The 15,198-nt window shown below is 32.2% G+C and overlaps 1 protein-coding gene and 1 long non-coding RNA gene across 6 annotated transcripts in view; one reads left to right on the top strand and one right to left on the bottom strand.

Moving 5' to 3' along the window:
* Positions 1 to 15,198, bottom strand: part of LOC145334678 (uncharacterized) — a 140,601-nt gene that overhangs the window by 33,650 nt on the left and 91,753 nt on the right. For all 5 annotated transcript variants that reach the window (XM_080180240.1, XM_080180239.1, XM_080180242.1 and 2 more), the window contains 12 exons: positions 15,181 to 15,198; positions 14,821 to 14,959; positions 14,472 to 14,591; positions 14,036 to 14,143; positions 13,638 to 13,693; positions 13,153 to 13,299; positions 12,548 to 12,627; positions 12,036 to 12,239; positions 11,495 to 11,686; positions 10,860 to 10,930; positions 10,176 to 10,507; positions 8,895 to 8,957 (listed from right to left, as the gene is read on the bottom strand). The exon at positions 15,181 to 15,198 is cut by the window's right edge and continues 173 nt beyond it. In XM_080180240.1, coding sequence (XP_080036366.1) covers positions 8,895 to 8,957; positions 10,176 to 10,507; positions 10,860 to 10,930; positions 11,495 to 11,686; positions 12,036 to 12,239; positions 12,548 to 12,627; positions 13,153 to 13,299; positions 13,638 to 13,693; positions 14,036 to 14,143; positions 14,472 to 14,591; positions 14,821 to 14,959; positions 15,181 to 15,198 — 1,530 coding nt within the window. The remainder of the gene's footprint in view (positions 1 to 8,894; positions 8,958 to 10,175; positions 10,508 to 10,859; positions 10,931 to 11,494; positions 11,687 to 12,035; positions 12,240 to 12,547; positions 12,628 to 13,152; positions 13,300 to 13,637; positions 13,694 to 14,035; positions 14,144 to 14,471; positions 14,592 to 14,820; positions 14,960 to 15,180) is intronic.
* Positions 24 to 4,001, top strand: LOC145334259 (uncharacterized). The gene is made up of 5 exons (XR_013884780.1): positions 24 to 1,390; positions 1,795 to 1,861; positions 2,091 to 2,158; positions 2,587 to 2,703; positions 3,489 to 4,001. It is a non-coding gene; the product is annotated as an uncharacterized LOC145334259 (long non-coding RNA).

The raw sequence follows: 15,198 nt of genomic DNA, 5'->3' as shown, positions 1-15,198 counted from the left end.
TAAAACAAATTTTGTAACAGGAGAAAAAAAATAAATCTTATACAGCTAATATACACCCATACCTGTTATTATGATGTACGCGTACCCAGGTGATTGACTTGAATAGCCTGTTATTCAGAACTATCTGAAAAGGTAGAATATTTAAGAAATAAAAAATTACAAAATAAAAATAGCTCGTATTCATTCGAATCCGGTGGATAGGAACAGGTGTTCTCATTCATACGCAAAAAAACTAGGTAACTAGCATATCGTATTATATGCATGGTTTTCTACGAATATAAAAATCTAAAAGCATAAGATTAAAAACAGTTATTTTTAGCCAGTGCCTCCGGCACCTCTGGGCCAAAAAAGTAGTTTCATTCTTATAATTGTACTCCTATATTTGCGACAATCCGTTTATACTACGGTGCAAGACATATATTTATTAATTTTACATTTAAAAAAGTCCTGTATATTACGTAAGCTAAAAAGAGTCCCAAAAATGGGAGAAAAAACGAATACGAAGAATATTTTAGAAAGAATTTTCAATAATTAATGATAAAATTTGAATTATAAAACAGAATGATACATATTAACTTCAAAATTCACTGTAATTTCACTAAAAATGATTACTAAAATACAAAAATGCACCGTAGTCATATAGTCCAGTTGAATTATTGCGCCGATGGAAAGTTACGGTTGCCAACATACAGATTGAATAGGTGGCAAAACACTTTGCAAGACAGTTATATTTTTAATCGTAAAATTGCAACGAATAATAACATTTCATGAATTATATAAGTTATGCAGTTTTAATTAATTAACCGGTAAAATATTAAAATGATATTATATACATAAGGTGTTTTTTAAAGTTTGGCAACTTTGTCCAGCACGTTGATTTTATCATCTGAAAACAGGGTTACGAAAGTTAAATTAATGTAAATTTTTTTTAATGTGAATGTAATATATTTTTGCAATGACTTAAATGAAATATCATCGATAAAATATAAAAAAATATATTGCAATGGATATAAAAGAAATATTTTTCAATATAAAGTTGTATACCTGTACAGAGCATGTGCATGAATGCCGCTATACCGATTGAAAACTATTGTAAACAATGAGTGTTATAGTTCAAGTCTCTTAGAGAAAATACGTGTTATATCCAAGTATGATTGACAGGAGATGGTCCATGTCACAAGATTTATATGAATGTCAGTTAAGAACGCCTAGAGAGCTATATATTCAGAAGTTTAAAAAAGTACTTGTCTACCAGTCTTGGCTGTTAGTGTTGATATATGGACCCTGCAATCAAAGAGATGATAGTCAGAAGTTTAAAAAAGTACGTGTCCACCTTCAGTCTTGGCTGTTAGTATATGGACCCTGCAATCAAAGAGTGGTTTGCGTAAAAGTAAGTGTTTAAATAATTTTAATATAAAAACATTAATAATATAGGACCTTGAGCGTACGGTTTTAGGCTGCCTTCGATTAACGGTTTAAGTTTTACTAGCGGCTATGCCCCTTAGAAGCCTCTAGGGGCACTTAAAGTAGGAAGAGAAAAGTCAAGGCCTCATCCTATTTTTAATTTGAGTTTCAGCTATAGATTAAAAAAAATAAAAAGCTTCGTTGTAAAAGAGAACAATATTAATATATTTATATAATAGGATAATTGTTTTAAGCCTTTTTTAAGCCTTTTTGATTTGATCTAAGAAACACTTTTTATCCTATTCTTAATATTAAATAATCCGGGTTTAATATATATGAATGTAAAAGAAATATTAATAAATTATATTTAAATTGAATATTGTTTTTCAGGTTCAGCAACACTGATTCATCAGAAATAACTATTTGGGCGCTGCAATTAAAGATTGGCGAGATAGAAGTAAGTGTTTAAATAATGTAATAAAGAATCAATATAATTTAGGACCTTACGCATGGTTTTAAGCTGCTTCGATAAACTGTTTGTTTTATAATTTTTTAAACCTTTTTGATATATGATATAAGAACGACTTTTTATCCTATTCTTAATATTTAAAGTATTCTACTATTAATATATATAAATAATAATAGAAATATTAACAAATTATATTTCAATTAATATTGTTTTTCAGACTTAACCAGGAATCAGATTCGTGAGAAAATATATGGGCGCTGCAATTAGTGAATGGTTTACATAGAAGTAAGTGTTAAAATAATTTTAATAAGAACATGGATATTTTAGGCCATGTTATTAAGACTATCCTTTAACGAAGCCTTTTTAATTCAACCTTGCTACGAAGCCTTGTGTGATGGTAGAGTGTTTGAGTTCTTAGGGAACCACACTAATTACATAATATTATCTTGAGTTAGACAGGTTTTATAAGCTGTAAACAGACTAATACAATTAGATATGTCATTATCTTTAAATTATTTATTATAATCTATATAATAGCACCTTTGAAATAAGCTCATATTATATCCAACCTATATTCGCCCTTTAAGGTTTATGATTGTTTTAAGCGTAACGAATTTTTATACCCTTAATAGAAAGATATTATAAGATGTGTTTTATGTAAAATAATATTAAAAATATATATAAATTATATTTCAATTAATATTCTTTTTCAGGTTTAGCTTCGCACACAGCTGGGTTTATTCTCCGATTATAAGCTGACCGCAATTCGACCGTGGAACATTTCTTGCACCAACATGAAGCTGTTGCCGTCAGAAATTCATCCGTTAAAAGTAAGTGTTTAATTATTTGTAATAAAAGATAGTTGGAATAATCCTACACGCAACTACGGCAACACCTCGGCCCCAAAAGGTAGTTTCCATGTATACAAGCATAACAAATATGAAGTTAATATACACAGACACACATCGAACTACCTTTATGAAACTGTATACTAAATTATATTAACAATTAAGCTATTATTAAATTTATTAGATAGATATTAAACTGGTTAGACAAAAGTTAATACATAAAAATAATGTACTAGATAGGTAGCTATTTAAAATTAGATTTTACTACTTTATATTATTGAAACAGTACATTCAGGATATTATTAAAATCTAAACAGCATTACATTCATCCTCGTGCATGTTTACTTCGTGAAGAACAGCTGCCAGTTCGGCAGCCTGGGCAGCGGCGGGCAGCAGAGGGGAAGGACGGCAGCGATTAAGATGTGTAGTAATCCATCCATGTTGATATAACCTCTTACAAACCTCCCTCTGGATCTCGACATTGTCAGTTCTGGCTCTAATCACTAGACTCTCTCTTAAAAATAACATACGACTATTTAATTCATACCATAACTCCAAATTCCCGTTATAAGACATTCTTAGTTTCTCTCAGTCTGGTTATGTATTGATAACTGAATTAAACTTTCTCTAATAAGCAGGCACGTACACAAGCTGTATCTACTTTCTCCATGAAATTTTCCCAAAACCGTTAACTTTCCTTTTTGTAAGGCCTTTTTGATTTGTTAATCCTTTAATTGCTTAATTTAAAAATGAATATTCTTTTTCAGGATTTTGGAGTTGAACCAGTTTTGAAGTGTGGAGCTTTGCAGTTCCATGGAGAACAACTAGAGTTCCATCTCAAGATGTAACAGTCACAGATTATACAAAAAATTTCATTATTTATTATGACGACAATGTTGAACCGAGAAAATATGTTAGTCAGTTAAAATTAACAAATAATTTACAGAACGATACTAATAAGTTTTATTATGACGATCAATGTTGAACAGAGAATATTCTGTTAGTCAGTTAAAATTAACTTAAATAAAGCGTATTGATTACAATCAGTGTTTATTATGACGACAATGTTGACACCTAACATTCCACAAGCTAAAATTCTAAAAAATATTGACTTTAACATATAAAGCGTATTGATTACAATTCGCCCAATCGGTGTTTATTAATTAAGTTCTACTCGAGAGCTCCAAACATTCCACAAGCTAAAATTCTAAAAAATGTTATTTACAGAAACGATACTAGTAAGTTTTGTAGTTTCAGTATTGACCTGGATAATATCTATATGACCTGTTATGTTATAATATGAAATAAATTCTAAATAAAATCATTATCATCATTATATTTTATTTGCGATTTTTATCATTAAGTAGAAGGATGTTTGTTTGGAAAAATCTGGACTTAGCCTAAAAATTTACCTAAAAATATTGACAAGAATTTAATTAACAAGTAAGAATGGAAAAACCTACCTTAAATACTGGAGATCTTGAGGCAAGTATAAACTTGTGCACTTTTAATTTGGAGGTACTAGTTTCTATCAAACAATCAGTAAACTCTGGATCCTCAAAACAATTCTCCAGGTCACCAGAGAGACAGGATACTGCACTTTCAGGTCCAGGTTTTATAACTTCCAGCCAAATAGTCAGAGTACCTCCAGGTAGGAGACTTGCCTGATTGTTCTTCAGTACATTAATCTCCATAAAAGCAGCATTACAATTTCCCTCTCCAGGTGGCACTGTTATCAATCGACATTTAGGCATCAGTACTAGACTGTTGTTATCTTGGATGCCAATCTTTTGTAGTTTCAGTATTGACCTGGATAATATCTATATGACCTGTTATGTTATAATATGAAATAAATTCTAAATAAAATCATTATCATCATATTTTATTAATTTCATATTCCATATAACGAAAGCAAATAGTGCTGAGTAAAAGGATGTTTGTTTGGAAAGTATTAGGTCTGAATATTTCCTCATTATATTTTATTTGCGATTTTTATCATTAAGTAGAAGGATGTTTGTTTGGAAAAATCTGGACTTAGCCTAAAAATTTACCTTGTCAATTTTTACCAAAAAGTTGGTCAAATTTTACCAAGTTTTTTTTTTTGGCAGAGTCCAAAAATCTGGACTTAGCCTAAAAATTTACCTTGTCAATTTTTACCAAAAAGTTGGTCAAATTTTACCAAGTTTTTTTTTTTGGCAGAGTCCAAAAATCTGGACTTAGCCTAAAAATTTACCTTGTCAATTTTTACCAAAAAGTTGGTCAAATTTTACCAAGTTTTTTTTTTTGGCAAAGTCCAAAAATTTGGACTTAGCCTAAAAATTTACCTTGTCAATTTTTACCAAAAAGTTGGTCAAATTTTACAAAGTTTTTTTTTTTGGCAAAGTCCAAAAATTTGGACTTAGCCTAAAAATTTACCTTGTCAATTTTTACCAAAAAGTTGGTCAAATTTTACCAAGTTCATTTTTTTTGGCAAAGTCCAAAAATCTGGACTTAGCCTAAAAAAATACCTTGTCAAATTTTACCAACTTTTTGGTAAAAATTGACCAAATTGTGTTTTTTTGTCTAAGTCCGAAAATTCGGACTTAACCTGAAAAATAGAGTTGTAAAATTGACCACATTTTTGGTAAAACTTCCAAAAGTGGTAAAATTGAAAAAAAAAAAAAAAATTTAAATTTAGGCTTCATTGTATAAAAGTCATTATTTTAAAGTACTACAACTGATTATGAAGAGCTGTTTTTTATTTAAAACACAAAAAACGGGTTTTTTTGTTTCGTCAAATTTTACAAAAAAAATGGTAAAATTTGACTAATTTTTTGGCTAAAATTTTTGCTGGTAAAATTTACCACGAAACTGGTATATTATACCAGGTTGACCAGCTTTACCACTTTTCTGGTAAAACGACTCTTTTTTTATGGTATTTCGTAGAACCTGGGTTGTGCTTTTCAAATACTATATCCATTGCTGCATTTGTATAAATTGTCTAAGAAGCAACCGGTCGAATTTATTTCTACAGCGAGATGTCCATACATAAATAGGTATAGTTATTATAAAAAAAACATTACAATAAATAAGATTGGGATTATTTATGGAGGAATTTAAGATTATATTTATATTATAAAAAATAATATTTTCCTAGAGGCTGTAACTCATATAAGGTATAATAATAAAGGGCTTAGAACATGCAATAACTATTACCAAGCCTCCCTATGAATAATGATATTATTAAGTCCAGTTGTTTTTAAGATCTTATTAGACATAAATAATACAAATACATGTAGCTACTTTAATATACAGAATGAATACCCCACTCCATGTTTTGAGGGTTGTATAAGAGGGTGGTTGAAATGATCTACTTCACCCTTGGGGGATATAGAAATCCCTCGAAATCCAAAAAAAGGGAAAATTATTGAGAAAAATATTTTAGTATAGCCAATATTTTAAGTTTTTAGTATTAAAGCTACTCTATGAATAAGAAAAGTCAATAGGTCCATCTGTATATTATAATAATTTACATAATTATGACTGTAACTTCTTGGTTTATTAGCAGATTTTTAAACTATAAGTTACAATTTCATGATATAAAATACAATATATTTATTGGCAAGGATATTAAAAATCATTAAAGTTACATACATGTATATTTTTGTTGTTCTTACTTTTAAAAAAAAGTTCTTTTTCATCCAAAATTATGCTCATAAAATTACGTAGGTATGTATCATAAAAAACATTTCTTATCTTTATATCTTTTCCCTATTCTTAATTTAAATCAGCTAGATTGCTCTATAACAAACCTACATTAATCTTAATACAAATTTTGAGATATTTTTCTTTATTCATTTATTTGTTTTTCCCTAAAGATTTTCAAAAGTCCTATTGGTTCAGTGATTAGCAACATCTTATAGTAAAATATGCAGATATACAACGTAACAAACATTCTACTTTTTGTTTAACGACACTTCAACTTCATGTAAATTTTTATGTCTATTTTATGTCATATTTAAAAATAATACACTATCAAACGCCTTTGTAATATCGAAAAACGCTACCCTATACTTATAACTTTAGATATAAAGTATCTGTGACATAAGGATAGGGAAATGGATGTTAAATTAATTTTTCCATAATTTTAAAATGTTAAAATCTACCTTTTGTACCTATTAATAAAGAGGGAGAAAGGATTGTAGATTAATTTTTCAACCAATACCATCTTACTCCCTGGTTATACAGGACCAACTGTCTATTGATTCCTAGACAACCAGGTAACTACAATATCACAGCTCAATATAAGGATGTCATATACTGTAAATGTACTGTGATTTACTGTCACTAAAGTTACTAGAACAAGTATGCTATGTCTGGTTTTAACATGTCATGATATATCCGAGAAAAGGGAGGAGTAGGGTTCAAGTTTAGGTTCAGACACATAAGCAAAAGTTTTAAACTATCCTAAAGCCAGCCTAGGAAAAGAATATTATTTACTTATCAATTTTTTTGTTTTTAGATCATTTTAGCTCAATAAATACATCGAGTTATTTTCTTCTTTTTTTTGTTGAAAATTTGTGGTTGAATTGCAGGAACATAAAAGTTTAAGTTGATGAAATATTTGGGGGAATTGTATTGAGTCTGGTGGGAGTGGCGGCGGGTGCTTCATAGGAATAGTATTTGAGTCTAGTGGGGATGGCGGGAGTTGCTTCTAGTGAACTAAGGGCGTGCACTTAAATTTTCAATTATGATAAGGCCAAGGGAGTGGCGTGTCGAGGACTTAAATCTCTATAAATCATATCAAAAATAGTCCTACATTTGGGACAAGTTTATTTTTTAAATCATCAGATACAAACAAATAGACCAAAGGACTTTATTAGGCTATATTTTACTGCTATGTTTAAGTTTACTCTAAAAGCTTATTTTTAAAGAAAGAAAAAGTAATTTCTTTCAAGTTTACATAGATTTAATGTTTCACTCGAATTACTCCTCGTTAGTATAGCTTTGAAAACTAAGATGAAATCGAGGACATAGATAAATATCTTTTTATAAAGAAGTAAGTTTTTTTTGTCTGAAGCTTAAGTTCTAAATTACTACTTGGGTAAGCTTTTCATAGGTCCTGAGAAGGTTTTAGACTATTTTATTTTTAGATATAAGTATTAGGACGATTTAAAGCATTTTTTGTAGCCCCTCTGCCCCTTCGAATAAAGAGCTCTAGATGCTATGGGCGTAGCTGCTAGTAATTCAAATAATTTAACAATCAAAGAGTAACAGATATTTTTGTTCTAATATTCAAGAAAAATATATAAGATTAACTATTTTATAATGGTATTAGTTTTCTGATTTGTTTTCTTTTATTTGCTTTAAGAAATTTACAAATATTATTTAACTATTTATAAGAATCTTTATATATGATCTAGTTGTTAGCTAAGTTAAAGTATGTGTATGACAACTCTATGACATTTGTTTATATATTAGAGTTTTCAAAGAAGGTTTTATTACAGATTTTTATTATGGATGGAGAAGACATGGTGAAATAGCCTTAATGCAAATATTTCCTTTGTTGTTTTTATACTTTACTTAAGGCGGAATCATTTTCAAAGAACTTAGAATGTTAGTAAATTCAATAACTTGTAATAAAATGTCATCTCTAATAAAGTTTCATATTTAGTGATTTGTTGATAATATCTATAATAAAGGTCCATATTTTAATAAGATACAATTTTTTGTTGTCTTGTTGTTTACAATGTGAAACTTTTAAATAGCACTGGAAATAAATTAATTCTGATCATTCTTAAACTAATTTTTCTATTGGATTTATGTAATTCTAAAAGGTAAGGGACAGTGAAAACTAAGCTATTCTACAACCCTGTATTCCTTAAAATTTTAGCAAACAATGCATAACTGTACACAATTTTAAATGGAGAAATTGTTTTATCCTTCCATCTTTAAATATAAGGTCAGATTTTATATATTATAAAGGCCTTTGATAGTGTCCTATTCCTGTGTTCTGAACAAAATTAATATACACACGTCAGTTAATGTCCACAAAATTCAAAGTTTAAGTAAACAAAAAGAATATGTTGTACTTTTGCTAGTGGCTGCGCCTCTAGGAGCTTCAATACGCTATTTAAGATAGATCTCTAAGGATACAGGGAAAGGGCAAGAAAAGATAATTATGTAACACTAACCTGCAAGATTTAGTAAGGTCTTCGGCAGAATATGATATTGACAGATCACTCGCAGATAAAGATCTAAGTAAAGAAATATTTATAAAAGCATAAATGAAGACATATTTTATCACAGGTATAAGGTATAACCAACAAGCGAAATAAATTTGAAATAATATTTGGGGGGCAAATAGAGAGGTCGTCAATTTACGATGTGTTGCCCAACGACAGCTGAAAAACACGTATAGGTTTCGTGATTTTCCCCCTGAATTAATTACATTGTTGGTATAAGCTGATTTTATCATTAAGTTATGACTATTATTGTCTGTAAATTCTAAAGTCTTGAAGATATTTGTCTTTATCTCTGTTACAGACATTTTGTCTGTAAATCTTTCAATTTGTCAGTTTATTAGTAAGTCTATCCATCCATTCACCTATTCATCCATCTATTCATCCATCTAATCATCCACAACCATCTATTCATCCATCTGTTCATTCATTTATCCATCTATCCTATCTATCCATTTTATCTATCCATCCTATGTATCTATTCTATCTATCCATCCTATCTGTCCATCCTATCTATCCATCCTATCTATCCATCCTATCTATCCCTCCTATCTATTCATTCTATCTATCCATCCTATCTATTCATTCTATCTATCCATCCTATCTATCCATCCTATCTATCGATCCTATCTATCGATCCTATCTATCGATCCTATCTATCGATCCTATCTATCGATCCTATCTATTCATCCTATCTATCCATCCTATCTATCCATCCTATCTATTCATCCTATCTATCCATCCTATCTATTCATCCTATCTATCCATCCTATCTATCCGTCCTATCTATTCATCCTATCTATCCATCCTATCTATCCATCCTATCTATCCATCCTATCTATTCATTCTATCTATCCATCCTATCTATCCATCCTATCTATCCATCCTATCTATTCATCCTATCTATCCATCCTATCTATTCATCCTATCTATCCATCCTATCTATCCGTCCTATCTATTCATCCTATCTATCCATCTTATCTGTCCATCCTATCTATCAATCCTATCTATCCATCCTATCTATCTATCCTATCTATCCATCCTATCTATTCATTCTATCTATCCATCCTATCTATCCATCCTATCAATCAATTCATCTATCCATCCTATCTATCCATTCTACCTATTCATCCTATGTATCCATCCCATCAATCAATCCTACCTATCCATCCTATCTATCCATCTCATTAATCAATCAATCCATCTATCCATCCTATCTATTCATCTACCCACCTTGATCTTCTATATCTCTTTGGCAGGGATGATTGATCCGTAGAGTATCCTTGGCTGTAGCCTAGATGAACATCCGTATCCGTATCGCAATCAATCTCAAACGACTTCGTTCCGCTGCGCGACGACTTTAAATCGCTGCCGGAGAGGACGAGCGATCGCGGGTCGCTGCCTGCTGACCGCAGCGGCGAGCGAATGTCGCTGCCGCCATCGCCGATGGATGAACGAAGACTGAGGTTGTCTTTCGCCGCCCTGGGAAGAGCGCCGAATCGGTCGCGGCCCTCCAGTTCTGCCTCGGAGAGTGGGGAGTGGAGGTCGGTCGGCCGTTTCTGGACCTGAATAAAAAAAATTCATAAAATAAATAATAAATCAAAGCTTACAAAGTAAATATATTAAGTAGTATCCGAACTTTATAAGCAAAACATTGATTTGCAAGTCTCAACAAAATTGCTTAAATACAGGATACATTAAGAGGACATACTTTCAGTTTTAGTTCAAGATAAGTATTAAGATAAGTCTTAAATGAACGTACAGACTTACTGGTAACGATTATAGAGTTGCTACTTATTGATACCTTATTGAAACATTACATAGGAAACATAATATAAAGTTTGATATCTATGGTACAATTCTAACATGTCTATATTATCGAAAAGAGCTAACAGTTCGCTTTCAAAATATTTTTACCTGTGCGTATACAGGGGAAGTTACAGATTCTCTTGGGGCAATTTCAGAATGGATAACACCCTCCCCATCATCTACAAATAGAAAAATAGATAGACTGATATATGAATAGATATGTGATAGATTGAAAAACCTTGGGGTTATTTCAGAATATATAACACCCTCTCCAACATTTACAAATAGAAAAATAGATAGACTGATAGATGAAGAGGTATGTGATAGATTGAAAAACCTTATTTCAGATTAGATAACACCCTCTCCAACATTTAAAAAAAGATAAATTAATAGATTGAAAGGTAATTAAATGGATTAGTAGAAAAATAAATATCTTGATAGATAAATGAATATATTAATAATTAGATTATTAGATAGATAGATCCATTATATCTTAGGGTGATTCAAAATTACTGCCTCCCACCTTCTCCGAATAGATAGATAAATAAATTGATTAGTTTTGTTGATTAAAAATATTGGTGGAAATATTTAAAAAAAAACTTAGCCCCCCATTGGTACTAATAAGGTTTATATATAGGTTGGGGTAGGGAATCGCCATCCTTTCATAGAAAATTGTTTTTTTTAACCGCTAGTATTACATAGTTCATTAATATTCCACTAGGTGTCTCAATTGTAAAACCAACCTTGAATGCGTCCAGACCTCGGGGACTGAATTGGCGTCCTATAACCGTCAGGATCATGGTGTGGGGAAGATTGTGGTACAGGGGTAGATACAGAGGAGGCGGGGCTGCCTATGTATGTCTCATACGGCGGCCGTCTGACCGGCCCTTGGCTGCTGACGGCCAGTGGACTTCCAGGATAGTTGCCAGCGTTGGCTAAATGGAAATATATATTATTTTTTATTTTAAAAAAAAACTATTAATTTATTTTAAAGATAGGCAATAAAATCGGGGTTTTCACATTAACTACCTTGCGGAGCATTGAGCATTGAGCAATGATAACATATCAATCTAATCTTTTAAATAAATTGAAAAAAAGTGCGAAGGAGGGTATTTTTATTGTTTGTTTGTTACTTTAGATAAGGCTATATTTGTTACTTGGTAGCCATGCTGATTTGGGGCACACCGCAGGGCTCGACATTGAAAAAAAATTTACCCCTCTCCTTGGTTGGGGAGTTATCAGTGCTCAATAGACACTTCGTGTGAAAAGACCTTAAAAATCTACCTGGACTTCCAGGATATGATGACATAGGTGTGTGTCTGACAGGGGTTGTGGCAGAACTTGAGGAACAGCTACCTCCAGGATACTGCTGGTGGTGACTGCCATAGCCTCCAGGTGACTGCTGGTGGCTGCTGACGGGTGACTGGAAGCCTCCAGGTAATGTGGAGAGCACTGGGTATTTGCCAGAATCTGGTGTTGCAAATCGTCCTGGAAATAATTTTTATGATTCAGCTACTCTACAACTAGGGTTTATGTTACTCAGGGGGCACTTAGCAGAAAAAGGGCAACTTGTTAAAGAATGGATGTACCCTCCCCCAAAATAGTTATAAACCTTCCCTGGAACTAAAAGAAGCTGTACTGTAAAACAGAACCATACCAGTCCAGCTGCTAGCAAGATTCTAAGCTACTGACAGACGGACAAGCATTCTGTTACTTTAATATGAGGATATATCCTGATATAAAAATCTTGAAAAAATACTGCATCACTCATATAACTCAATTCTAATAATATGTACCTGATTCAGGAGTTGAGAGTGGGTCATGCTGGCGCGGATCTGTCATTTCTGGAGAGTTATATCCATCTGGCGTTCTGTACCTTAAAGAATTAAGGTTGGTCGGTTAAAAAGTTCAAATTTGACAAAATAGAGAGTCACAAAAAAGATTACGTAATACATTTAGAATCATAATATTGCATTAATAAAGAAGATCTGTTGAGATTGAAGTTAAGTTTTAATTTTGTATTTTTTACCTTATAGACCTAGGAATTATCACAAGATAAGAAGGGTAAAGAAGCCAATAAATAAACAAAAACACCATAGATAATAAACTTTTTGGTACTGTATTTTTAGTGTTTATTCCTACGTTTTCTCCTTATTTGTTGTAGAAATCCTTGGGCAGTTTCAATTAATAAGACAATCTAATATAACTACATTAACTAAGACATTTATCAGTTATAGAAGTACTTACCAACACAAATGTAGAAAAGTTTTACTGTAATTTTACAAATTGTCTCAAAAATCAGCCATGTGATGTCATAAAAATGAGGGAGTTGAGAGGAGAAGTGAGACTCTTTGTAAAGTTACAGTTTTAGATTTAAAAAATCCGCTAGTTTCTAATTTACCTGGCAGCTGACAGATCAGGTGTGGTTCCAACGGCACTGCCAGCATCAGAGCCAACTGGCAGTTGCTGGACATACCTGCCGCCAGGATAGGAATCTGGCGAGTGGTATCTGCCAGACGAGGTTGATCCATGTACAGGAGATTGATACCTAGAATTATGGATACAGGATCTAGAGCATATAATTAAGAGAGATAAATTTACAGTGTCTACTTTGCCTAATTAGTACCATCAATATTTCCCTAAAAGTGATCACACATAATGTGACTACTGTGTGAAAATAGAACACTCTGGACCTTTGTCCCAATAGACCAATGTGAAATTGTCTACTTTGTCTAAGGATATTTTTGTGGATCTGTCTATTGTACCTAAACAGATGTACTATGCATCAGCCACCTTTGACTAAATAAATAACTGTGGATCTGTCTACTTTGCCTAAATTGATCACTATTGATCTTTTAATTCACCTAACTTAAATGAAATTGCTACCTTGCACTAGAACTTGAAGGATCAGGTGACTGGTACCGGTTCAATGCATCTGGAGACTGAAATACGGGATAATTTTCAGTCTTTTAGTAAAAGAACTTGATAATTACTAAACTTATAACCCGTTTACAGTGTCAGTAAACTATGAATCACTATCAAATTTAAAACTAAATTCAAAATTCCAAAAGAGGCTTATACTCCGCCAACTTAACTGTCCCTATTTGAATATTTTAGGGACATCCAAGGTTTTTATTTTGAGAGGGGTAAGATGAAGGGTTTCAAAGGTTTGATGGGGGTAAACTAATGTATTTTAACTTAATTTTACGGAGGACTCCATTATCTCCACATTTATTTTCACTATAATTCAGGGGTACATTTCACTCCAAGGTTGAAAATATTGCCTGATATATGTTTGTGTGCGAAGGATCTGGTGAATGATAGATCATGGATGTATCAGGAGACTGATATATATGTCCAGGTGAATCATCAGAAGTCACACCTCCATGTACCTGGATTAAAGGGAGTGAAGAGACATAGGACTGTAAATTATATTGGTTACCAAAGTTTTATAAACATATTTTTTCATTCTTTGACTTTAACAAGTTAATTAAATATCGATTGGTTGGTATAAACTAGCAGTGTCTATACTTTTCAACCATTAATAAAGGTGTAATTTTGTTTAGCATCATAAGTGAAATATAAATTCATCATCTACAAAAATATTACAGTTTTTCAATAAATGTTTAACCCAATACAAATACTAAAGATGAGGCTTGGCTGTCATTGTGTTTTATTTTAAGACTAAGATTTGAAGTTTGCCTGAAAATATTTTTTTACCTGGAACCTTGCACCAGGATGATCTGGAGATGCGTAGAGCTCAGATCTGGATTCAGGAGTGTCCATCCTGCTGCGGTCAGGATTTATGGAGTCTGGCGTTCTTATTCCGCCACGAGATACCTAGATAGACCATTGTTAGAATCAAAGATGATTTTTCACTTACTTTACATGTCTAAGGACTAGGAGAAACACTTTTTAGATTTTCAAAGGTTGCTTTAGAAGACATGCGACAGAATGTATTTTTAAAAGTATCTATTATTCATTATTCTGATCATCCCTACATCATTACTTATTTAGATATAGACATACAGACATATAGATAGCTGCGCTACTATGATATATCACATACCTGTGCCGAGAGAGTGCTGTGCTTGCTGTTGGGTCCCCCGGAGGACATACAGGACGGGCCAGCCCCAAGGGAGTCGGGGGTTTGGGCCCCACTGCTGCCCCGATACATTGGGTACGTTGTACCTGTTCTCAGGGATTCTAATTTAGGGGTAGCTTTCAAACATTTGTAATCCAATAAAATGAGGGGGGAGGGAACGAGTTTTTAAGTTTCTTTCTCTGGATGCCATTGTGTATTGAGCAGTTATACAGTGTTATTAGATTTTTAGGGAGATTGACTGTTTTTTATTGGCGAAATTAGAATGTTTAAGTAATTAGTATCTCTAAAATGGCTGTTTACAAATGTTTAAAGCCAGCTTTTCCTGGAGATCTAGTTTCGCTT

This window comes from Acartia tonsa, chromosome 12 (assembly GCF_053477335.1).
Source record: "Acartia tonsa isolate MP-2025a chromosome 12, ASM5347733v1, whole genome shotgun sequence".
NCBI classification, from domain to species: domain Eukaryota; kingdom Metazoa; phylum Arthropoda; class Copepoda; order Calanoida; family Acartiidae; genus Acartia; species Acartia tonsa.
This window is presented reverse-complemented; position numbering and strand designations above follow the sequence as displayed.